The sequence below is a fragment of the Erpetoichthys calabaricus genome, chromosome 13, assembly GCF_900747795.2.
Source record: "Erpetoichthys calabaricus chromosome 13, fErpCal1.3, whole genome shotgun sequence".
Lineage (NCBI taxonomy): Eukaryota > Metazoa > Chordata > Cladistia > Polypteriformes > Polypteridae > Erpetoichthys > Erpetoichthys calabaricus.
Genome location: NC_041406.2, coordinates 56,908,783 through 56,934,802, shown reverse-complemented (window position 1 = coordinate 56,934,802; position 26,020 = coordinate 56,908,783). Strand labels below are relative to the sequence as shown.

Sequence of the window (26,020 nt, the reverse complement as noted above, 5' to 3'; positions counted from 1 at the left end):
TGCATAATTAATTAGTCATAAAATAAATATGAACTAGTGACTTACATTTTCCTTTGTCTGTTTGTTCCAAAAGTCATTGCTCTGCAGTGGACTGGTTTCCTATCTAATATTAGTCCTTGCTTTATTCATGACTAGCAAAATACCCGCGCTTCGCAGCGGAGAAGTAGTGTGTTAAAGAGGTTATGTAAACATATATATACATAAACATATATACATATATATATATACATATACACATCCACATATATATATACATATATCAACATATATATATACACATACAGACACATATATACATAAACATATATACATATATATATATACATATACACATCCACATATATATATACATATATCAACATATATATACACATATATACATATTTGTATATCTACATATATATACACATATATACGTATACATACATATCTATCTACATACATACACATATATCTATCTATCTATATATATATATATACACATACATACATATCTATCTATATATATATATATATATATATATATATATATATAGCTGATTACCCAGTGGATTCGCTCACTGAGTGCAAGAGAAAAAAATAAAATGTATGTATAAAATAAGTTTAATTGCCAAATTTATTTTGCCACAAATAAAGGGCACTTACAATAACATAGAAATCAATATAAACAACATTAACATCATTATCATATGAGAATATGAAGTAATATATAAGAAGCACATTGCATATAAATATAAATTATTAAACAGTAAAATGTTCTTCTATAATACGCTACCGTGGCTATTCGTTTGTCTGTCCAGGATTTTAAATCACCTGTAGCTCGCAAACCGTTTCACCTATTGACTTGAAATTTGGTACACATATACTACGTCACGTCTACTATTCGCTTTCCCACACATATGAACAAATATATATATATATATATATATATATATATATATATATATATATATATATATATATATATATATATATATACACATACATATACACACACATACACATATATACATATACATACATAGTGCGTTGCAACACGGGCTGCGATTGTTACATGGGAGGGAGAGGACAAATCACAGCTTCCCGCTTTCTAATCGGGCTTGTGATTGCTGCTTTGACGGATGCCCAGATCCCACAGTATTTCCCCTTAGGAGAGGCGTTAGGCAAGTGTAATTGAATAGCGGTGCTGCAAGTTATTGCTCTTTTTATCTTTATTTTATTTTATTGTAGAGTCAACTCACAGCTGCGCGCACCAGTGCGTGCGTGGCGGATGCGTACGGCTGACGTTTTCATTGTCTACCACCTCCGCTAATCATTCTTGAGGCAGATTGAAGACTTAAGTGCCAGCTTAACTGAAAAATTAAAGAAAACATACTAAGTTTTAAAAAAAATCAGTTTTAACGGGAAAAGATGCCAACGAAAGAAGAGAAGCAGCGGGACGCTAGGGTGAAGAGCTGCTCATTAAGCAGCAAGCTCATCAACCTCTGAGCAAACGAATGGTAAATGTACAGAGAAAGAGGATAAATACTATGAATGGTCATGTCAAGTATATTCACTCCACGTTATCGTGCAGTATTTTGATAAAAGAATCTGAATAACATATAAGAAGCGTATAAATTATTAAACAGTAAAACATTAACATTTAAGAAGTAAAGATACATTGAGTACTACTGTAGTGCTTTCGGGTATAGTACATTTTTTTTTTGCCCATTACATGCATAAATGTATACATTTTTTGGTGTACCTACCCAAGAACACGCGACATGACCCGGCAGTTAAAAATTTATCGCTCCAGCAATTTTAACTCTGTTACAAAGTCATCTAATATGGTATTGCAAACGGCAGCGGGAGCGTTTCTATAAAGTCAATTTAAACTTACTGTTTACACCGTGCTTTGAAGATGCATAGTATGCGACACGTGTTTCGCCGTAATTGTGGGCTCATTAGGAGTACACAGTCACTGCACTCCCTTACTGGAATCGATCCTCGGACGTAGAGGCGAAGCCCCTAACATTGTGCTACGGCGTGTGGTTCGTTCATTTGACAGCATGTAGATCGGGGTAATTACATTGCAGGCATTCGTAGTCTGATTCACAATCTGATTGTATGGGTGGTTACCTACCAGGTAACGCTTGTGGTTGGTGAGCAAGTCGGCTAACTTCTGCCACGGTGCCCTCTTTCAGTTGCGAGAAGCAGATCATACAATGGTTGAAATAGTTTAATATATATAGCAAAATCACCGCGCTTCGCAGGGGCGAATATGGTATTGCAAACGGCAGCGTTTCTATAAACTTAATTTGAAGTTACGGTTTATACCGTGCTTTGTTTCATATTCTTTTCCTACTTTATCAATTGTGTAATGTGTTTTTTGAAGAGGTTTGATTCATGGAAGTGATCACTCCTGCTGCGTTCAGTCACTTCACGTGAGCCGCTCTCTTGTGTGATGTTGCGATGTCCACGGGTTTATTTAATGTTAGCTAAGACCCGGCAGTTAAAAGTTTCTCGCTACAGCAATTTTAACTCTGTTACAAAGTGATGCAAACTCTCGTTTATACCTCGTGTCTTCTCATTAAACTTGTATCTCGCGAATATGGCATTGCAAACGGCAGCGGGAGCGTTTCTATAAAGTTAATTTAAGGTTAGGTTTATACCGTGCTTTTTTATACCTCGTGTCTTCTCATTAAACTTGTATCTCGCGAATATGGTATTGCAAACGGCAGCGGGAGCGTTTCTATAAAGTAAATTTAGACTTACGGTTTACACCGTGCTTTTTTATACCTCGTGTCTTATGAAGATGCTTGTATGCGTCACTCACTCGCTTCTTATTGTTTCGCTGCCTTGTCAATTGTGTAATGAGTGTTTTCTTCAACGCTCTTTGGGGCTCCTCCTTCTTTTCTACGTACTGAGTTCACAGTCAGTTCACGTGATTACGTGGGAGGCGTGATGACGCGACACGCAACTCAGTCTCCTACGGCCATCTTGCTGCCTTCCATTACAGTATATGGACAAAAAAGAGGTTCCAGTTATGACCATTTCGCGTATAATTTTGAAATGAAACCTGCCTAACTTTTGTAAGTAAGCTGTAAGGAATGAGCCTGCCAAATTTCAGCCTTCCACCTACACGGGAAGTTGGACAATTAGTGATGAGTGAGTCAGTCAGTCAGTGAGTGAGTGAGTCAGTCAGTCAGTCAGTGAGGGCTTTGCCTTTTATTATTATAGATACAGGAGTCTCATTTCAGCTGTTCCTATCTACAATCTTATTCTTTTAATCACCACACAAAGCAGAGGAGGTGGAAATATATAATATATTAAATTCTTCCTGGTTCTGCCCCTGTGTACCCTCATAATTGCCAATGTAGAGTACTTCATGAATGGGAAGAATTCACAGGGTATTCTAACTACATGGTCAGACCACTTCAACTGGCATTTCTTGCTCAAGTGCAATGACAGGTGGAGTACAAGTCCAAGGAGGTTATACTCAAGCTTTATTACGCTCTGGTGAGGCCTCATCTGGAGTACTGTGTGAAGTTTTTGTCTCAAGGCCACAAAAAGGACATAACAGTGCTAGAAAAGGTCCTGAGAAGAGCGACTAGGCTGATTCCTTGGCTACAGGGGATGAATTATGAAGAAAGATTAAAAGAGCTGAGGCTTTTCAGTTTAAGCCAAAGAAAATTAAGAGGTGACACGATTCAAGTGTTTGAAATTATGAAGGGAATTAGTACAGTGGATCAAGACTGTTATTTTTAGTTCATCAAGAACACGGGGAACAGAGTTGGAAACGTGTTAAGGGGAAATTTCGTACAAACAGAAAGTTTTTCTTTACACAAAGAACAATATAGACACTTGTAATAAGCTACCAAGTAATGTGGTAGACAGTAAGACATTAGGGTCTTCCAAAACTCGACTTGATGTTTTTTTTAGAACAATTAAGTGGATAGGGCTGGCGAGTTTTGTTGGAGTGAATGGCCTGTTCTCGTCTAGTTTGTTCTGATGTTTTAATGTTCTAATAGGTGTTTTAAAGGATCTCTTGAATTGTCAAGCTTCTTATTATTTCACTTTTAAATCTTGACAAGTTTCCTTAGATAGTCTGTTGCACATACATGGCCTACTTCTTTAGGTCACAGCCCAGATCGTGTATTTCTTTTCTAGGGGAGGACCGTTATCTCAGATTTAAAGATTGCTGATTCTAATCCTGACACTGTCACAAATGGCTACAAACCAGATCTCTTTCAGATAAGGTCTAAGGTGTATAGATTTACAGGGACAATGTTGTCATGTGTAAAAGTTTCTAAACATTATTATCTAGTGCTCCATTTGTAAATCATGAGGTGCTAAAGTTCATAGTGACGGTGCACTGATATTGGCAATTTGGGCACTGGAGCACAGTAGTGTTAACACTGAATTACATCATCTGCCTAATTTCTTGGATACCTTGCAAACATGAATTGCTCCACTTGTCCGCACACTCTGCAGCATGATCATACTATTATCCCTCAACTCTCATTTCAAAATCCACACCATTGCACCAGAACCTGTTTTATTTTACATACACTGAAGTGGCAATGAGCCAATTAAAAACCAACCAGGCATAACAACAACACACTATTTATTTATATACCACATTTTTATGTAAAGATTGTAGCTAAAAGTGCTTTACAAGATGTCAAAGAGAAAGCTGCAAGAAAAGAAAAAACAAATAAAATTACACAAGAATAATGATGACTAAATAAAAAAAGAATAATAAATAAGAATAAATCCATATGATCTTATAAAGCATAAATATATCATTAGTAGTAGAGTAGCATCCTTATATACAATATCATATTCTAAGTCTCAAAAGTTAAGTCCTGAGATAAGGTCAGATGGCTGGGAGGACAGAAAAGAAAATCTTGTTAAACTGAGGAAAAAAAAAAACCAAAATCTGCAGGGGTTCCAAAATCAAAAGACCACCCAGACCCCACTGGGAATTCAGAAATGTGTTTTAATCATTCCTCATTTTTTCCAGGCATCACCCCAGATGATTCGATGCCATCAGTTAATTTTATAAATTTTAAATAAAGTCTATTTAATCATTTTTATTTATTTACATATTATAAAAAATCAAAAACAAATAGTTTTGTATATTTTGGGGTCGTGGAGTTATTTGTAAGTGTGGAGCACAGAGGGTTCAACATCTGAGGTACAGGAGGTGAGATCTAGTCAGCTCCTGCACAAATTATGCATTGGTATTCTTTGAAATTCTCTTTTTCAAGCCTTCTTACCCTGTTCATGAAACTTCAAAAAAGATGAACAACCAAAGACACACATAGGGTGCATTCTTTCACCCATTTTAAACAGATACAGCAAATATGAGTAAACTCAACAGTTTCTCCACAGACACAAGGCATACAACAGTCCAAGAAATTCAGCAAGACACCATGAGTACACAGTCATACATCTCCTTTCATTCTAGATAATGTATTGACAGGATTGAAAATGGCAATGACCCCTTAAATATCTGTTCATGAACAAAGTGTTGGTCTAGTGTTCTATGGCTAAGGCAAAACTCATACTTCTCCTCTTGGATCTGAATTTTGACACTTCTACTTTTTCCTTTTGAAGCAGCTTTTCAGGGAAACTGAAAAAGTGCAACCCCTCAATAAATGGAACATACTGTACTTTCTCCTACACCCATTTTGAAAAATGATTTGCTAACCTATTAAAAAAACTCATCCCACCTTCAACACTGAAATATTTGGCAGTTTTTGCGTAAAAATAGTTACAGTTATAAGAAAATTTTAAACAATAATGGTTAATCCTTTGTCTTTCAGAAAACTGAGATCAATGTACCCTAGCCATGGGCGATTATAAATTCTGTAGTTAATTCCTTCTTTTTGCTTATTGTACCGTAACAAGTTATGGCTCCTCAAGACAACATATCACTAATAACCAAAAATAAATAAGTAAATATGTGCATTAAGGTTAGTGTTTGCTGTTTTTTTAAAAAAATGAAAGTTTAAAAAATACATTAAATTCAGTTCCGTTTATTGTCATTCAACCTGACAATGCAATGAAGAGCAATGTTGCGAATCCCACTGTTTTTGAAACATACAGCAACAAAACCCTACATGGTAGAATAACACCGTAAACAAAAATGACTACACAGATCAATTTAAATTAAAATTGAATTAATAAATGAACAATGTAGTTATCCTGAATTAAAAATAAGTACATATCACTTATAATCAGATAATGTGCTTCTGATATGTGTCAATTAGAGTAAGTAGCACTAAGGTAGGAAAACCAAATCACTAGTGCAAACTGATTGGTAATGCTGGTTCTTACATAATGGGGTCGTGTTCACAGGTCTAGCAGATCTTTGTATGGGAGTTAACAGTTTAAAGGTCCAGTGGTGGAAACTGAGAGTCTGGGTGGGCATTACATTGAAAATTATCATTTTGCTTGCTGGATAACAGAGGGACGAGCAGTTTATTGCTCTGGTGCATGGATTATGCTATAATGGAAAGTACTTTTTCAAGCATCTCTTGCCATAAATGCCTTATATGGATGGAAATATGGCTCTAGTGATGAATCTGGCCATTGCCATAACAGATGATGATGAAGCTAATCTGCAGGGTCTTCACTGTGCATCTAAACAAATTAGGGAGGATCCAATGAGGCTGCGACTTACTTTAGTGCTGTCAAAAAATGAAATCACTTCTTAACAAGGATGGTGGCATTTCAGGACCATGGCAGATCATCAGTTTTGTTCACTCCAAAGAACTTAAACTACGGTCTCGTAACACAGCAATCCGATTAATGTCAAAGACCTCTTCAAGTCTGAAGTGTGCATTTCTAAGGTTTACGTTTTCAGTTACCTGTGTTACTATGCAACTTAGCAACTGTCACTTACATTAATGTTATTGTATTTAACTGATCAATAACTGATTTTATTGTTTCCTCAATCATACATTTACAAATGTAGCCTCCCTTACCTACCAATGTTTTTAAAGTGGCCATTATGGGTTGAAGCTGTTCTTTTATAGCTATTTACTTAGAAATTCTGATTAAAATGAATGGATTAACAGCTGGAACACTGTGAGTGGTCTCACTGCCTGATTTTGAATAATATATTTCACAATTTAAATAAAAAGATTATTGTAATAATTAATGTTGGTTATCTGTGTGCAAGGCAATAAATGTGTTACATATATTCTAGCCAAATACTCATTTTGGTATTTTACGTAGTTACCAAAAAAAGATTTTTGTTTTACTTTTTTTTTTTAATCTTGATAATTTTGATATTGTTTTGCCTTACTTATTGACTTTTAACTTGAAGTAAAAGTGAATTATTACATTTGAAAGAATTGCTTTGTGCAAGGCTAAATACTGTATGTAATATATGACATGAGCAAATCAAAATATAATAATGCAATTGCAATGTTTGTAATAGATTTAAATGACTTCTTAAATAACTTTTGAAAGAAATAAAAGTTAAAGGTGACTTTCATCCTAATCTATGAGACTTTGGTATATAGGAGGGAACTGAAGCACCTAGAGAAAATCCACATGGACCCGAGAAGATGCAAACTTCATATAGACCAATTGTGAGCTGAACGCAGGGCTGTGGTGCTCTGAGGCTGTAGTGTCTACAGTGGCATCATATTACTCCTTCATTTGAAATATTTATGCTGAAACCTAGATTATTTAAACCTAATTCTTCTGTGATATGCTTAAAAGTATATTATAAAAATGCACCTGAGCAGCAACACTCTGCACAACAGACTTTTTTCCATTTGGGCAAAAGAAACTATTCAGTTTCATGCCTAATGAAATGCATTATAGTCTTTGCATTTTAGTCTGTCTATGAGTTTTTTTTTGTAGCCAGATAAAAAAAGGTTTAATGCTACAAAAGATGCAAAGCAGGATTTTCTTTAGTGGAAAAAGAAAATGTAGGAATCCAAAAATGTGCTCACATATCAAATATAAATCAATACATTGCATTTTGCATCATCATCACTTGAAAAATGCAAAAGTGTTTTCAATTAGTAAAACTAATACTTGGGATAAAACGCTAACATTAAATATAATTCTTTATTTCTTATTGTTTATCAGTATTTAATTATAATACTCCATTCAAACACATCTTTTGGAGTATAAGTACTGTACACACAAAGAACAGAATGCAGGAAAAGAATGAAAGGTGCTTTTAAGCTATGATGCGTGTTTACTTAAAAGAGACAAGCTAACATGTCTCTTTGCCTTTTCTTTTGGCCTTTTACTAACTTAAATATATCAAATAATTTTTAAACTGTGGTACAATAAACTGGTAACCTATTAATATATACATAACTTTGAGATTATAAAGAGTATGGTACACATTCTGAGTATAGTTTGAAGAGAGAACATATATTTCATAACAGGTATGCTATCTCTAAAATGTGTGCATTTCTCTGGTGTTTACTATAAAATGGATTTTCAAGCTTCAACATTGAGCTTTAGAAAACACACTTTCCACCTTGAGTCAACACTGAATAATTTTCAAAATGTTAAAAAGCAGGCTTGTAGTGTGTATTTGTTTTACTCATTGGCCTTTTTGCTTTTTGTAAACGGTTTAGTGTTTCAGCTCAGTGTACATTTCTAGCTATTCATACTGGATAATTAGAAATCAACACAATAAATATTTTTAAGTAATGTGCCATCAGATTTGCTGCAATGAATGTCTTATAGTTTGTTCTTGGCATAAATCATACTTACTGTTTCTTCCTTTATTTATTTTTCCATTGTTTATTTGAAAGTGTTTATAAATGTTTCATCATCAGTCATTTTAAAAGCTCAATATGTTGTTTTTTTACAGGAACTTTTAAGCCACACATGCCTGAAAATATTTTGTGGAAAATATCTTTCAATTCCCTTATAGACCAAAAATAAGCAAATGCATGAATTGTTTTCAGGAAAATAAACAGTAAGTATTAACCTAAACTTTAATAATAATATTTTTGGCTTAGGCTTTGGTCACCTGACCAAGAAGCTGATGAAGCTAGCAAACGGTCGGATAGTCTTGGCTTTGGAAGGTGGACATGATCTTACTGCAATCTGCGATGCATCAGAGGCCTGTGTGAACGCCCTGCTGGGAAATGAGGTAAAGCAGGATGACTCATTACTCTGAAATCAGTTGTTGGACCTTCTCCATGTTATACACAAGTAGAGTGTGCATTGTAGTAAAATCAGAAACACCTTTAGATTTGCACTGATATGCACAACAGTTTGTTTTGTGGAGGCACTTCATAACTAAGAAATACAGTACTGTAAGTAATACATACCTTCAAATGATTCAGTAACTTAAATGCCTCATTATTTTATTACATTGAATGAAACATATATTTTTATTATTTTGCAATTTTTTTATTTGTGATGCTACCTTTCATTTGTTGCAGACATCGATCTCTAATTCAAAACTTAACAAAAATAGTTGATTAAAGAAAAGTTCACCCAAATTGACACAATTTAAGACATTTATGAAGCCTAAGTGAATTTCCCCTTGGGATTAATAAAGTATCTATCTATCTATCTATCTATCTATCTATCTATCTATCTATCTATCTATCTATCTATCTATCTATCTATCTATCTATCTATCTATCTATCTATCTATCTATCTATCTATCTATCTATCTATCTATCTATCTATCTATCTATCTATCTATCTAATAGGTTGCCACCTCGGTTTCTGAAAATATATATAAAACAGGACATAGCATAACATTCTCAAACCATGATCACAATCAGCCACAGCCGCTGTACAAAAGGCTAGAAGCAGCTTGAGACAGGACACCTCACCTACTCACACACACACCAATACTCACAATGGGCTAATATGAAACCACCAATCAACCTAATATGCATGTTTTTGGATACCCAGAGAAAATTGATGTAGGCATGAGGAGAATGTACATATGCCATATAGACAACAAGTAAGCACAGAGTTCTGTATAAGGATGTCTGATCTGTGAAGAAACGGCACAAACTAGTGTGTTACTGCAACACCGATTGTGTCTTTGTGCATATACTGTATACCACACAAGTATTGAAAACCTTGAAAATGTTTTAAGTGAGTCTTACAGATCTTTAGATGATATTAATTGATTTATTTGCTACTGTATGTACTAAATAGGAAAACACAAGTAGCTCATGTTATAGATTGCAAATGTACACCTCACAACAACATCACAACATATACTGATAAGCCACAACATTAAAACCAACTGCCTAATATTGTGTAGGTCTCCCTCATGTCCCCAGTACAGCTCTGACCCTTCGAGGCATGGACTCCAAAAGACCTCTGATGTTAGCAGCAGATCTTTTTAGTCTTGTAAGTTACGAGGTGGGGTCTCCATTGCTCGGACTTGTTTTTCCAACATGTCCCACAGATGCTTGATTGGTTTGAGATCTGGGAAATCTGGAAACCAAGTGAACACTTTGAACTCTTTGCCATTTTCCTCAAGCCATCGCTGAACCATTTTTGCAGTGTTGCAGGCCACATTATCCTACTGAAAGAGGCCACTGCCATCAGGTAATACCATTGCCATGAAAGGGTGAATGTGGTCTGCATAGGTGGTACATTTAAAAGTAACATCCACATAAAGGTTTCCAAGGAGAGCATTGCATGAAGCATCACACTGCCCCAGCTGCTGCCATCTCTTCCCCTGGTAAATGGCATACATGCACCCAGCCATCCACATGTTCTAAATGAAAATGTAATGAATTAGACCGGGCCATCTTCTTTCATATCTCCAGTTCTGACACTCATATGCTTGTTGTGTTGTAGGCGCTTTAGGCAGTAGACAGGGATCAGCATTGGCTCTCTGACTGGTCTAGAGCTACACAGCCCCATGCACAGCAAACTGCAAGGCACTGTTTGTTCTGACATCTTTTTGCCATGGCCTACCATTCATTTTTTTTGGCAACATTAGCTCTTCTGTGGTATCAGACCAGATAGGCTGGCCTTCGCTTCCCACATACATCAATGAGGTTTAGGTGCTGGTTCACCAATAAGGTATTGTAGTTACTAACCACTGTATAAGACCTGTCATTTTGGAGATGCTCTAAACCAATCATCTAGTCATCAAAATTTGACCCTTGTCAAATCCTCTCAGATCGTAATACTTGCTCTTTTTACCTGTTTCCAACACAGCACCTTCAAGAACTTAGTGTTCATTTACTGCTGCAAATATCCCACCCCTTGACAGGTGCCACTACAATGAGATAATAAATATTATTCACACAACCTGTGAGTGGTTTTAATCCTGAGACTAAAATTTAAAAAAAAAACTAAATACAATTGTAAATTAAAAATATATTTTCAAATACTCTTTCAGTACTGACTTTTTTGATAAAGAAAATACTGGGTGTGAAATTTGTATGCATGGTTCTTGGAGCTTGTCTATCCAAAGAGTACAAACAAGCCTGTCATCTCTGCTTAAACACAAGTGCTGTATGATTCACAGGATCCAAGAGAAATTACACAAGTCTTTAAGTCAGCTGCTGTAGAGGCATAGCTGGTAAAGCCAAAGATTTCATTCAAAGCAGAACATAGACAAAAGGTAGAGCAATTCACAGGAGTAGCAGCACTTGACCAGAAACTAGTCCCCGACAGGTTAAGAAAGGCAGTGACATCAAAGGAGCACTTGTAGCAAATCTTCTAGATCCAGCCAAACATTTCTATTACTGCTGAGGCACATCTCCTAGGAATGTAAAGAAACAGCCTTAACAAATTATTAGTTACAGTGTGTCTATATCCCGATGTCCTCAACAAATCCCATTTTGTGACATACATGTTCAAATCAGTATTTTTATTGCACACTCACTTGTTGAAGAAAAGAAAGTACAGTATACATATATATGTATCTGTGTGTGTGAGAATAAAGGTAGAAATGATCTCCAGTTTTAAAAAGAAAGCTAAAACCAGCCTATCTTAGCTGTGGATCCTTCATCAAGTGTGTGTGTGTGTGTGTGTGTGTGTGCATGTGTGTACATATATTGTCACCTCCAGAGGGCATTACTGAGTCCCAGATCCCAGACACAGCTATAGCCCAACAGTGCCAGTTCAAAAAAAGTGAATTTTATTTATACAAAATACCTTCACAGGTTCCTTTTTCTAGCACACACAATACAAGTAATATAATTCTTCTCCAAACTCCTCCCAGGCAAGCCTTGTCCACCTCCTCCCGTATCCAGTTCCCCAAGTGAGGTGAAACAGTTTCTTTAATGCTGGATCTGGGAGTAGTTCCGCTGCCACAACAGTAAGTGCTTCCCCCATCAGGCTGAACCTTAATGAAGAAAGGAAGTCCCATGCAACCCTGAGGGTTTCCAAACTGGGGCCATGCAAGAGGAGCACCCCCCACTTGCCAAGTTAGGGGACTCACAACTCTCCGTCTGCACCTTCCCCTAGTCCACCCATTATTTCCTCTCCCTTACTGGGAAAAGATACAGGAATTTGCCAGAGGCACTTCCATCCATACAGTTTATCCATTATGGCCACCTGGCTAGATAAGGTATTGTACTTTATTAAGACAATACAACCTGTTCAGTTTATTTTTTAGACCATGCTATAACAACACTAGATCCACAACAGTTACTATTCACACAGCAGCACCTATAGAACAAAGGCAAATAATGTTGTAGAGCACACCGCATTTCTCATTACTGTCATTGATACTTCCAGTTTCATGGGAATGTAATCCTGCAGGGTGCAGTTTATTAAAATATAACTTTTGTATTCAAAACAGATTCAGTGACCAGAATCCAAAACTAAGAAGAAATTTTCAAAACGTTTGGTAGCTTTAAAACACTTTATAAATTGAACTATTGTGAACACTTTATAAACACTTTACAAACTGAAGCTCAATCTTCACTTTAATTATAATACAAAGTGGTTTGCTAAGGTTTTTTTCTAACAGCTGTTTGCTGTAATTCAGATGGGCTTTTTTCTATGAGAACCCTTCATTTGTTTGTATGTGTTCTAGAAAGAAAGGGAGAGTAGAGGTTAAGGAAACTCTTGCTTTTTTGGAAAGAATTTTATTTATGTTTTCATTACTAAGTACTCTTCCTTTTGAACTGTTGTGGTTGTAATGGGTTCTTTACTGAAAGCTTAAAATATTAAAATTGAAAAAAAGTCTCTCATAACTAGCCACAAAGCAACGGCGACAAGATAAAGCTGATTTGTTAATAGAAAATATGTATACATGTAAACTGAAATGCATGTGCTTGCTTGGTTGCCTTTGAAGTACCCTCACTGCCACCTACTGAAAAAGAAATGTTTTTTTTTGGTATCTTCAGACTTTGTCTATAATATCAAAGAAACAATACAATGTATTACATAAATAATATTTGGAATTGGTACTGACCACTTTAAGCACTTTAGAATTTACTTGAAAGCCTACTGTTAATTTAAAATGCTTTTAATCATATTTTAAACAATATCATATTAAATTAGAAATATAAATCTTTAAAACAAAAATCCTAGTTATGTGTGTGACACTGCCATTTTCGTTTTGTATTTATTTGGCTCACATTTAAATTGAAAGCATCTTACAGACAACATTTTCTCATATATTACTGAAACCCTAGAATGTTAACTGAATCACGTAGGGTCATGCAGTGAATCAATGATGAAAACTGAACTGGCAAATGTGCACAGCCTTAGCTACTGTGCATCACTTCCTGCTTTTCTGGAGATAATGGAATAAGAGACAGTTGTGTCATTTTATTTTTGCTTAATATCAGATCCTTCCATCACAGATTACTTAGTTATTGCATGCTCATCATTTTATTTTGCTCAGTTTTGTGGTTTTGGAAAGTAGGGTCCTATCCCAGCAATGCTGGTCCCAAGGCAGGAACCAAACACAGTGGGAAAGCCAGTTGTGTAAAATTTTAAAATATCTGTATAACATTCTCAAACCAAATTAATCCAGTTCAGGGTTGTAGGGGGCCAGGACCACTGGGCGTTAGTCTATTGTAGAGCCCATTCATGCACTCAACCACACTCACACTCGATCCAGTATGAAATCCTCAGATAACATAATCTGGACGTTTCCAGGTGTGTCAGAGGAAGATGACACAGAGGATGGATCCAGCGGTGCTAGCCACTGCACTATAGGAAAATACTGTTTTTGATGTTTCAATAGAAGTACATTTCTTAATTGTAAACAAAAATAATACAGACTGAGAAAATTCCTTTGAACACTGTTTGTTCAGATACCTAGTTCACTGCACTGTGATGCCTCTGTCTTTTGAAAACAGCAACAAAGAAATAGACTCCAAATGGATAGTTCTGAACTTTGAATTTAATGGTAAATGCATCACATAAATGTTTTTTAACAAAGCTTTGTTTTTTTACTTGATTCATAGGCAAATTATTGTCACTTATCTAGTATATACATTCTACATATAATAGTATGTGGTAAAACTGTTATACTGTAGGTCTTGGCAAACTTTGCTTTTGCTGCCATGCACACGCACTGCACTCAGATTAGTAAGGTCAGTAATGTCCTTTGTTGCAGTAGTCTGCAGTTTGTCAGAAATATTTATTCACGTGTTGGGGGATTAGAATTCATAAACATTTTACATTTTCAAATACTATTTCTTTTTCATTGTTTTTCTTGGCCATCATCTACAAATAAACATGTATTCTCCATTGCTGTTTATATGTGTTTTTTTTTAAGAATCAGAAGTTTTCAATCTATTTATCAATCTAGAGGTCTTTCAATCTGTCTGTTGGCCTTCTTTTCTTATATCAGATGCCACTGCTTGTACATGGCTAATTTGCACAATGCACTTTCACCTCTGCAACTCAAGAAATGACTGCTGGTGATGGAAATGTTGCCTTTTGTTGACATGTTTGAAGAGAACCGTAAAGGCACATGGACTTCTTGGAAAAGGAGGAAGTTTACAACAATTGCTTATGTTGAATGAGTCCATGTTTTAACTCATTAATTTTCTTTTATTGGGTAATAGTACAAACTGTCACCCCAGGCTGCTTAAATTACTGTTTTTGGCAGTCACAAAATGGACTGGTATTGGTATAGCCTTTTTTTATATACTGTAATCTGTTTTTTGGTGTAGTATCTATCTATCTATCTATCTATCTATCTATCTATCTATCTATCTATCTATCTATCTATCTATCTATCTATCTATCTATCTATCTATCTATCTATCTATCTATCTATCTATCTATCTATCTATCTATCTATCTATCTATCTAATATGAAGTGGATTTTTTAATTATTGTGGGAATGAACAAGTGGAAATAATTTGTACAAATCCTTAAATTATCAATCAAAAAATTACACCATGTGTAGACAGCCTGGCAGAGATACCAACCTAGTAGCAAGTACCTTTCAATTTTCAAAGAGAAGAAAAGGTGGTCTTTGTTGTAGCTTGGGCTACGTAAGTTATGGAAAGCATAACACATGAATCTGAACCCATTTTCATATAATTGCATCCTGCAGTTTCCACAGACAACATTGTGATAGATCACTCTGTCTGTTACAACAGTCATGAGTATTCAAAGTGCTGGTCAGACCTCTCTGAATTGCCTGCTGGCGATAGAGTTAATAAACAATTGTGAGGATGATGGTGAAACGGACCAAGAGATTCGTATGCATTCCCCAAGCTGCAAACACTGGTGCACTGCTGTCCATTTTGTTTCAGAACTGGATGGAAGGATCATCCTGATTTTAAGATGCCCACTATACAACCTTGCTCAAACTCTGCTAACTGCAAGAATGGTGTATGATGACATTTACTACACACAAAGAACCATACTCTGTATTGTCACTACTGATCTTGAGAGAGTTATGATAAATCTGAGTTGTTTTTTTTTTAATTCACATTTAATTTTGAATTTAATAATATGGTTTTGGTGTAATTAGGGGTTTGGCATTTTTGTTTTTACTTTTGATTTGATTTTTATTTAGTTAAAAATAACCTAAATTATATTTCTATCATCACGTGTCGCCATTTTGCTTTTATACGGTTGCTGCCATTTTGAAAACTTTATTTATTATTGTCACCTTGGTCACTACAATAAGACAAAAGGAAGTGTATGTTGTGTGATGTTATTATTGTGTATTTCCTGGTTCACAAAAATAGTGGATTATTCTCAAACTCATGTACCTATATTTATTTTGGATTCACAGTTAATGAATATTTGGCAGTGTATCTGTTTGGTGTTCAGTATTTTTCTGAAACTTAAAGTTCAGCAACATCTCTTTAGCAAGAGTTCTGTTTAGCATTTAGGATTTTGTTGCCCAAAATGTCCAGCACACCAAGAAATTATGTTTTCATCTCCTGCTCCCTGGCTGTCTGAAAAATGTTTTACTGTAGCTTTAGGTCAAAATAGAGGCTTCACAACTTTGTCTGTGCTCAATCTTTACCCTATTGTACTGCATCATTCCAAATTGGATTCCTTTTGGATATTCTTGTTCATTTCTCACTATAAACTACTTGATGTGGAAGGGTCTTCGAATGGAATAGGAGTAAATAAGGACTGAGGATGGGCGTCCTGGTTTGCTCTGTTCAGTTTGTTACTACTTTTAGGAAAATAACATAAAAAGCAGTTTTGTAAATGCAATGTGATATGATAAATTTCTTATAACATCTGAACATGTGAAGGTTTAAATGACAATCAATTGTGTGCTTGGTATTAAAATATGTGTGTACATTTTGGGTCAGACTGCAGACACAGATGCTTTAAAGTGGATTTGCAACTTTTGAGAAAGTTCCTCATCGGCCATACCACCAGGGCTGAAAATTTAATAATTATTTTTGCCTTAAGCAGTGAAATTATGCAGAGAGATAATTAAATTCAATGTTGTGTATGACAAAAAACCCAGCTGCAGGGGATGCACAAACCAGTGTGTTTCTTCATGCCGGTCCCAAGCCCGGATAAATGGGGAGGGTTACGTCAGGAAGGGCATCTGGTGTAAAATTTTGCCAAATCAACATGCGGACAACAATACAAATTTCCATACCGGATCGGTCGAGCCCCGGGTTAACAATGACCGCCACCAGTACTGTTAGCCAACAAGGTGATGGCGGAAATTGGGCGACTGTTGGCCGAAGAAGAAGACGGAGAAGAAGAGGGGGGAGATGTGTCCAGAGGCAGGAGGAGAGGAGGAAAGTAAGGAGAGTGGAACTGAGGGTAGGAACTTTGAACAAGATGCAGAGGACAGAAAGATATGGAAGAAGATGATCCGCTGTGGCAACCCCTAACGGGAGCAGCCAAAAAAGAAGAAGTTGTGTATGACAAAAAAAATGGCAAAATATCAGATCAGAGGTAAAGAAAATGAGCATATGTTCAATAATGAAACACGATTAAAGGAACAAGCCAAGGGAGTACACAAAATAAAAAATAAAACAGAACAAAAGTAATAGCCTCTCTTGGCCTGAATAAGTTGGTTTGATGGAGTTGCTTGGCCAACTCTTTACCTTTCTAGCAGTTCCAGTCTTCCTGTATGTACATAGTACGAGTATGTCTCCTGCAGTCACTAAGTCTCTCTCATTCTCTGCCCTGAAAGTGTTGTGCTGGACTTTTGGTTTCTCTTTTAATGCCGAAGGTAACCTCAAAAGCACCATCTTCATCAGATCCTATCTTTCACTCATTGTTTCCCTCTTACTCTGGCCTTTCTTCCCTTTGCCTGTTGAGCTTTTGTTTCAACTACAATTCCAATTCTAGGCTCAAAATTCCTGTGGTCACAACAGAACATTAAACTTACATACACACACACACATACATATATATTGTGTATACAAGGTGAGACACGAAAATAACCGGACTGGGTTTGGGGCTTTCCTGGAGAACCGTCTGAAGGACGGCCAGACATGAACCATAGAACTATATCCCCTTCTACAATCCCTCTCAAACTACAATCGCTACACGAGTTGCCGTGATAATGTCGAGTGAAAAAATCGAACAGTGAATCAACATCAAATTTCTCGTGAATTTTCTCTTTTTCCGTAAAGCAGTTTTTGACTGACAAAAATATTCCTGTCCTCAATTATCCTCCCTATTCACCCGATTTAGCTCCCTGTAATTTTTACTTGTTCCCAAAAATCAAAAGTGACCTGAAGGGAACACGTTTTTCTTCAATGGATGAAGTGCAGACAAAAACGGGAAGCCTAAAGCAAGAAGACTTCTAGCACTGTTTCAATCAATGGAAGATACTTATGAAGCGGTTTAGAGATTGGAAGAGGGATTATATAGAAGGTGACAATGTTTAGAATGCTGTAATTCATCAATAAATATATATTTTTTTTTACCAATCCGGTTATTTTTGTGTCTCACCTCGCATATATATTTTTAAATTAATGACATACTGTATATACTGTATATCAATAATTTACAAAACCAGCTTTATTTAATTAATCTAATTCTTCTGTACATTTGTCTTTCTCTAGCTCTGTTGTTTCCTTTTTGTAATATGGAGATTAAAACTGCACACCAAATTCCAGCTGTGACCTCTCAAGTGCATTATAAAGCTTGTGCATAACCTTTCTGGATGTGTCCTCCATATGATGTATCCCAATGTCCAACTGGTTCTGTTAATAACTTGTGCATGTTTGTGTGGCCGTGTGTAGTACTTAGTCAATTAATTCTTTCTCAAAAAAGGTATTTTCTACATAAACATTCTTCATTTTTTATTTACACAAATTTTTATTTTACTTTATATGTGTAAAGCATTATAGTTTTTACATCAAACTTTACTTGTAACATATTTGCCCGTGTGAATTTTTTCAACGTTCATTGCTGAATGACTGTTAAATGTAAATTCTAACTGGTTTCTTAGATGTAATTTAATCCAAATGATTTACATATTTACAAAAAAACCTGTCTAAGAATCAATACTCCATACTCTTAAAAATCCAGCATATTAGGGAAACACAATCACTTTCTCTGCAAACAGACCAGTACCCAATACCTGGTTCTTTATTGCCTTTCATTATTTCTTTCATTAATTGGTTTAGAGTTAATGTTCAGGTAATATGTGCTCAAACATAATAAATGTACTGTACATACACACATTTTCGGCTTAGCTCCACTGAAAAATGCATTCTTTTGCTGTTCTTTGTCACTCTGATATTTTCTCTTTGTTACTGTTCTTACCTGTGACCTTCTACTCTCCAGTCTTGAGCTTTTCTTCAGTTAACTTATAGGGGGCTCAAGTCAACAAGACTACTAGTGCACCTTAGTGCTACAAAGGAGCTAGGAAATATCTTTTGAACAATTAAGGGTCACCTGCTTCCTAATCAGCAATCATAGCTTGCAGTTTTATATTTTGGAAGTTACAGTTCAGCTATAAAGTTTAGAAAGTACAGCAGTGAAAAACTGCAAAATTAGGGTGGTAAATAATAATGGAATAAAAATATTGTCAACAGTGCTCCACAGATAGATAGATAGATAGATAGATAGATAGATAGATAGATAGATAGATAGATAGATAGATAGATAGATAGATAGATAGATAGATAGATAGATAGATAGATAGATAGATAATGTAAGAAACAGCAGGTTCATGAAAATGAGAACAGTAAGACTAGAAACAGTCTAATAACACCATTGCTGCCAAAACTGAGATCATTATAAATAACAATATGCCATTATTCCTAGTCAAGTTTAATGGGCCATAGAGATTCATTTTGTCAAGGTCTAAAGCCAGCTATGTGTGTTTTATAGGATTATTTCTAGCCTACAGGCCTTACCAAAAATTCTCATATCCATTTTTAAATGCCTATATTTTCTATTGCTGTAAATCAACCTCTGTTTGATTAGATAAAAATATGCTGTGTGCCCTATCTGTAAACAAATGTTTGTATTTTTCTGATTTATATGTAGCATTCTTGCTTGCTTTATAAGTCCAAAGATAAAAAGAAACAAACATACTGTTCACATAGTTTGAGCATCAATTCAACACAGTGCACTTACAGTCGAATCCTCTGCACTGGGCCTTATAAAAGACATGAAGAAAAATGATAACATAAGTGAATGGTGGGGTGTATTTATGTATTTTTTCACTTCATCCCATTTTTAGACAGGATGTGGTATTTTCCTTTAATTAACATTTCAGAATGTTGTCTAAGTTGTTTTCCTCAACCGTATCAAATATATTCTTTCAGCTGGAAGCTATCCCAGAGAGCATTCTGCTAGCAAAACCAAATGAAAATGCTGTGGAGTCCATCAGAAAGACAATTGAAATTCAAAGTGAGTTTTTTTCTTACTTTTGTTTTGTTTATATTAGATACTTGACCATTTGCCAGCTGTAATTCATTTCAGATTTGCACAGGGTTATATATTATTCACAAGTACTTTCCCAACTCTACCGGGTTAATTCCACAAAACAGTGGAACTAATCTTGTTTTTAACTTGCTTACTCAACAAGTAGGGTTTGTAGTGGATTCACACAGATTACTTGCAGCAGTTTATGCAGTAGAAAGCATTACATGTTCAGAAAGATCACTAACAAATATTAAAGTTAATTTATTACTGGCATGCACCTACTTGGCAATAAAAAACAAAATAAATGCATTTCCAAGGGTTTTGTTTAAGAATTATATTTCTGTTTCTTCCAGTCATGGCTTTGCATAAAAAAGGAACTTTGGATATTTCTTCTATATATCCATCCATCTGGATATTGTTCAAACTGTTTAATTCCAAGTTCATTTATTACTGTTTTGCACAGCATGTAAAGGTCACTACATAGCATTATATTAATATCATATTAGCTCTTCATAAAACAAGTAAAAACAGATAAATCCTAATTAGGTTAAATTACATTTTTGTTCCCATGACCCTTATTTTTGCAGAGATTTGGAACAGGATGGATATTTGCTTCTGTATGCTTCTAAATGAGAAATGTATAACTTTGAAAGTGTACTTAAAATTATTTTATTGGATAAAGTTTGAAGGATTTTTTCCTTGAATAGTAAAATTCATAAGCATGTATAATATAAAAATACTGATGCAACATTTTCAATACATCTAGACAATACATTATTTTGTCAGCTGTGTTAAATGTAATTACATATTAATAGTAGCTTCTGGGCGGCATGGTGGCGCAATGGGTAGCACTACTGCCTCGCAGTTAGGAGACCCAGGTTCGCTTCCCGGGTCCTCCCTGCATGGAGCTTGCATGTTCTCCCCATGTCTGCGTGGGTTTCCTCCGGGTACTCTGGTTTCCTCCCACAAGACGATCCTAAATTGTCCATAGTGTGCGCGCGCCCTGCGGTGGGTTGGCGCCCTGCCCAATCACATCATTCCTTCTCCTGGTTGAATAATTTCTCAGTATTTCAACTCTCCCTGCCCAGGGTCTGTTTCCTGCCTTGCACCCTGTGTTGGCTGAGATTGGCTCCAGCAGACCCCCGTGACCCTGTAGTTAGGATATAGCAGGTTGGATAATGGATGGATGGATAGTAGCTTCTATTTAACTCCATTAACACCTCATTCATGAAATAAACACGTTTTCAAGTAGTTGTACTGTATACAGTATACAGACAGTTACCATTGCTTCAAATGTTCAATCCATCCCTTTCTTTTTATGTTTAATTCCCTTTTTTTATTAGGAGTTCCTCTGTTTATTCAGGTATTATAGAGACAATTCACTGTACAGTATAGTGTGTATATCTTTCATGTTGTGTCAGAACTTTTAACCAATATTTCCTGCACAGCAAAATGAGTGGGAAATTACACTGGAAGAAAACTCCATGGGAAAACCTCAAAAGTAATGAACTGCTTGTTGTAGCGTTCACAAACAGCAGCACTTAAAAAAAATGCATACTAGTGAATATTACAGGTCAGACCTATAACATATAAGAAAAAGAAATGCAAACAAACAAAATGTCAAAAGGGTTTGTGGTGTCATGGACAACCCCATTTAATGGTGGTCATTAGGATTTTAGATGCACAGGCTGGATCAACACTAACATGTTTAGTTCATGTGCTGCTCATCAAGTGACAGCAGCTTCCTGGTTGTGTGCTGTTTGCATAGAAGCGAGACAAGCAGAGATGAGAGGGAAGGAATGCCTTTAGCGATGTCATTGGTCTTCTGGTTGGTCAAGGTTTTGGCTAAGGGGTGACATGGAGAACATTTAGGCAGTGACATAACTCTCAACCTGTTTCCCAGTGTACAGTTTACACCAGTCCCTGGTAGAGACATACCCTGCTTGCGTGGGTGACACAGTATTAAGGTACAACAAATTATTAAGCCAAAAAAACAGTTTTTCTTACTTTTGTCAGACTTTCAGGTCTATCCTTGTCTTTTTTTAAACATTTCCAAGTACACCATAACTCAATACTAATATTCACTTTAATTCTTTTTATAGTATAGAATTAAAAAAAATAAATATGAAAATAGTTGGGCTCCAGCTGGATGACTCTGTTTAGCAGACCAAAAGTAAGTTTTCTTTCGAAAAAGGCTTTAATACAAGGGTGTTTACGAACACACAGAACTTGAAAAAACAGCCGTAAGAGGTATGCCTTTACTTGTTAAGGTCTGCAAGTCAAAGAACAGCCATGTCTGGAGTCACATGACTGTTGTTCTTTATGTCTGGAAGGGGTGGAGCTGAAGTCAGAGCAGAAGTGATGCCACTCTTCTTTTGGGTGATGTTCCTCCAGATGAATAACTAGTCAGCTCCAATGCTCCCTCCTGTCTTACATGTTCGACAATGCTTACTCTTATTTTTAAAAATAATATGATATCAATAAAGTGCAAACCATACAACATTTCCTTGCAGCGACTCTATTGTCTCATGTCATGGACAGAACATTTTGCTGGAGTAAAGTAGAAATGAATAAAACAGAACAGAAAGAGGTCAGTGACAGTTTATAATGAATGAAAAGCTTTTATTTAAAACAAAATATGCTAAATGTATTTGCTTATGAATAGGCTAGCCCATCATCTAATTAGAGTATAGTAGTCCAGATCACTATAGTATCACTTATAAAAGCAGAGAGATTAAGATTTGAAGTCTTTGCTACTAAAGGCTCAGCCTGCTACAGTAATGTTATTTATCCTTTAATTTTTCAAATACTGACATCTTGTAATCTTAATGTACACTCATTAACATATACTTTAATAAGTTTTTGTTTACAGTTTTCTTTAAGGCCTAAATGTGATTTCTGAAACTACAGCAATTTTTTTCAAAACTCTAGACTCAATTCCCAAAAACACTCACACAACATGAAAAATGTCAGACATCTCTTGCAAAACCACACACTTTATTCAAAACCATATAAACTCCTTTAAAAATTGTATTTTTGCATCAAATCTTCACACACAAACCTTCAAATGAGTAGCTCATCCTTAACACCAACTGCACACTAATGAGATAAGTGCAAAACACTATACAGCACAGACATTTGTGGATGGTTGATAAACCAATTTTGGACCATAGCAGACCGGTGAAAACTCACATTATCCCAGATGATGACAAACCTGGACTTTTGCGGTCCCTTCTGATGGTCATCAGGAATCAGGATGTTGTGTAGAGTGTCAAGAAATGTTATGATGTGGTCGGTATAGTATTGGCCAAGAATGGCATGGTGATGTAAGACCCCATTTTATCCTATGGCAGCACACAAAATAATGTTACCCTCTTACTATCCTGGAACATTGCTAATGGCATGTTGTCCTATGACATTTCTTTCCCTGTGACTTGTTATGTTCAAGTTGAAGCCAACCTTATGAACATGCATGCATGATGCATTCTGGCAGCATCTAGTTCCATGATTCTCTGAAACAGAAAAGGCAAAAGCATTACAGAACGCTCTAAACAAATGTGGAGCAGTCAATGCTGTATGGTGTAACACTGCACTGTTACTGTATACAGTAACTATAACAATAATGACAAAAAGTCTAGGAAAGGCCCACCTGCAACAATTTAAAATGCGGTTCTATTACTCTGCCAGAGTTCCTCTCAAATGGCATGTACAGCTGTGTCATTCTGATTTGATGCCATTGAAGGAGATGGGACAATGCTGACAAACTGAACCATCTGATATTACTGAAGGTGGAGGTGTCTGAGAGAATATGATTTTGAAGTTCTCTCAATCGAATTCTGTTGTTTGCCAAGACCATATTCACAATATGCTCCTCCTGCTGTGGGGTAAAGCTGGTTTCTTCCATCAGCAAGCGGCTGTCTTTCAATTCTGCATAACCATGATGTGAATGGATAGGGTGTAAGATGTTGTGCAGCACAAAATGAAATGTTGTACATTTACTGTCATTTTTATGTCTAGACAATATACATTATAGATCCACCATAGATGTGGTAGCACTACTGTATGTAGTGATATAAAAAAGTATCATAGCGCCATGAAGTCTGTAGGTTACTTACCTGTTTTCATTTCTGAATGTTCAGAAGACACCAGCTACCCTGAAGTGGCTAAGGTTTGGCTGGACTCTTTGCCCAGCCTCCCTCAAACTCAAACCATGTTTGACCACATGATCAACCAGGGTGGCACGTATTTGATTAGTTATGGACCTTCTTGGTCTTCTTCATCATCCATGTCTCCACTTACCCTCACACCACTTCCTCTCTGAGCAATATTTTCCTCCATTGTTGTCCAAAGCAAGATAAGAAACCTGTTGCTCATGCACGGCTATCTAAGTGGAGAAATTAGCTGTGTGTGTTTTCCCACCTGAGAATCCGGTGTAGCCAGTTGCATTTTGATTGACTGTGTTTTCCAATGAACACATAGCATGGTTCTATTTTGTAAACTGTGTGTAATGTTTTGCAAATTGTGTGTTTTGAAATTGCTAACAGAGTGCTAAGCAGAGAATGAGCATATTGTTTTGCAATCTTGGTAAAGCAATTTGGTACATGAGGTGATTGTTTTTGTGATCCTGCCTCAGGTTCCACTTTTTGTGTGTAAGCAATCAGAATGAAAACATGTAGGCTGATAGGCATAATAAATACAAATAAGAAGATACAGGAAATGTTTTTAAAGGGAAAAGATGAAAAGAAAGGAAAGAAATAGAAAGGGAAAAAACAGGCTGCATCCTGTCTCCAGTTTGATCCTGGCCACAACACTTCATCTACATAGTAAGCAATGTTCTCTCAACCAAAAGAGCAGGGGAAATATTGTTTGAAGTGACATATTCACCCCTTACATGCTCCCTCATCTAGTCCCGCACTTTTCCATTGCCTGTAGAAGTGGTATGTATCTGTACACGTTCTACCTCCATGATGAGAAAAATTCTTTAATTGGGTTTTGGAATGGTGAGTATGGTGGGAGATATAGCACAAAAAATTATGGATAGACGATGAACCAAATTCATGCTCTGTTATCTAAGGGAAGAAATTAGCTATTAGTATTTTCACTCTTGAAAATTAGGTGTAGGCAATTGGCAGAATAATGTGTCAGTTTGAACGCCAATGTTTTCCAAATTAAGACAAAATGGGTTTAAGTTTTGGCAGTTGTGTCTAAAGTAGAAAACTGTGCGAAGTGCTTTGTGAAATGTGTGTTTTGAAATTGAAAACTGAGTGCTAAGCTGAAAATGTGCTTCAAGTTCTACAGGCTTGGTTAAAAAATTTGGTATATGAGTAAATGGTTTAAATGATTGTGCCTCAAGTACCATTTTTTGTGTGTTCATGATCAGAATAAACTGTAATAAATAAGGCCTCAAATTTAAAGCTTTAAAAATTAGTAGCAGAATTTTGAAATTGTCCCTAAACTTAACTGGAAACCAATGTAGAGACTTAAGATGAGGGGTTAAATGGTGTACTTCCTCGTTTGCTTACTAATGCTTGCTGACAGCAGTGACTAGACTAACCAAAATTAGAATGAAATTAAAATATTTTGAACAGTCTGTGAGTAAAGACAGCTCTGCTTGAAGTAAATGCCTGAATTAACTTCTCTCAATTCAGTATAATGAGAAAATGTCTTACATTACTTACATTGCTTTGATACATCAAGCTTTTGGCATAACCATTGGGCAAATGGGCAAGTATGTGTTGTTTAAATTGGGAAACTAAACAAAGA

At 35.9% G+C, this 26,020-nt stretch overlaps 1 protein-coding gene across 6 annotated transcripts in view; it reads left to right on the top strand.

The window, feature by feature from the left end:
- The window catches only part of LOC114664257 (histone deacetylase 9), a 714,055-nt gene that overhangs the window by 675,454 nt on the left and 12,581 nt on the right, over nt 1–26,020 (top strand). For all 6 annotated transcript variants that reach the window (XM_051935474.1, XM_051935473.1, XM_051935477.1 and 3 more), the window contains 2 exons: nt 8,988–9,121; nt 20,158–20,242. In XM_051935474.1, the coding sequence (XP_051791434.1) occupies nt 8,988–9,121; nt 20,158–20,242 (219 nt within the window). The remainder of the gene's footprint in view (nt 1–8,987; nt 9,122–20,157; nt 20,243–26,020) is intronic.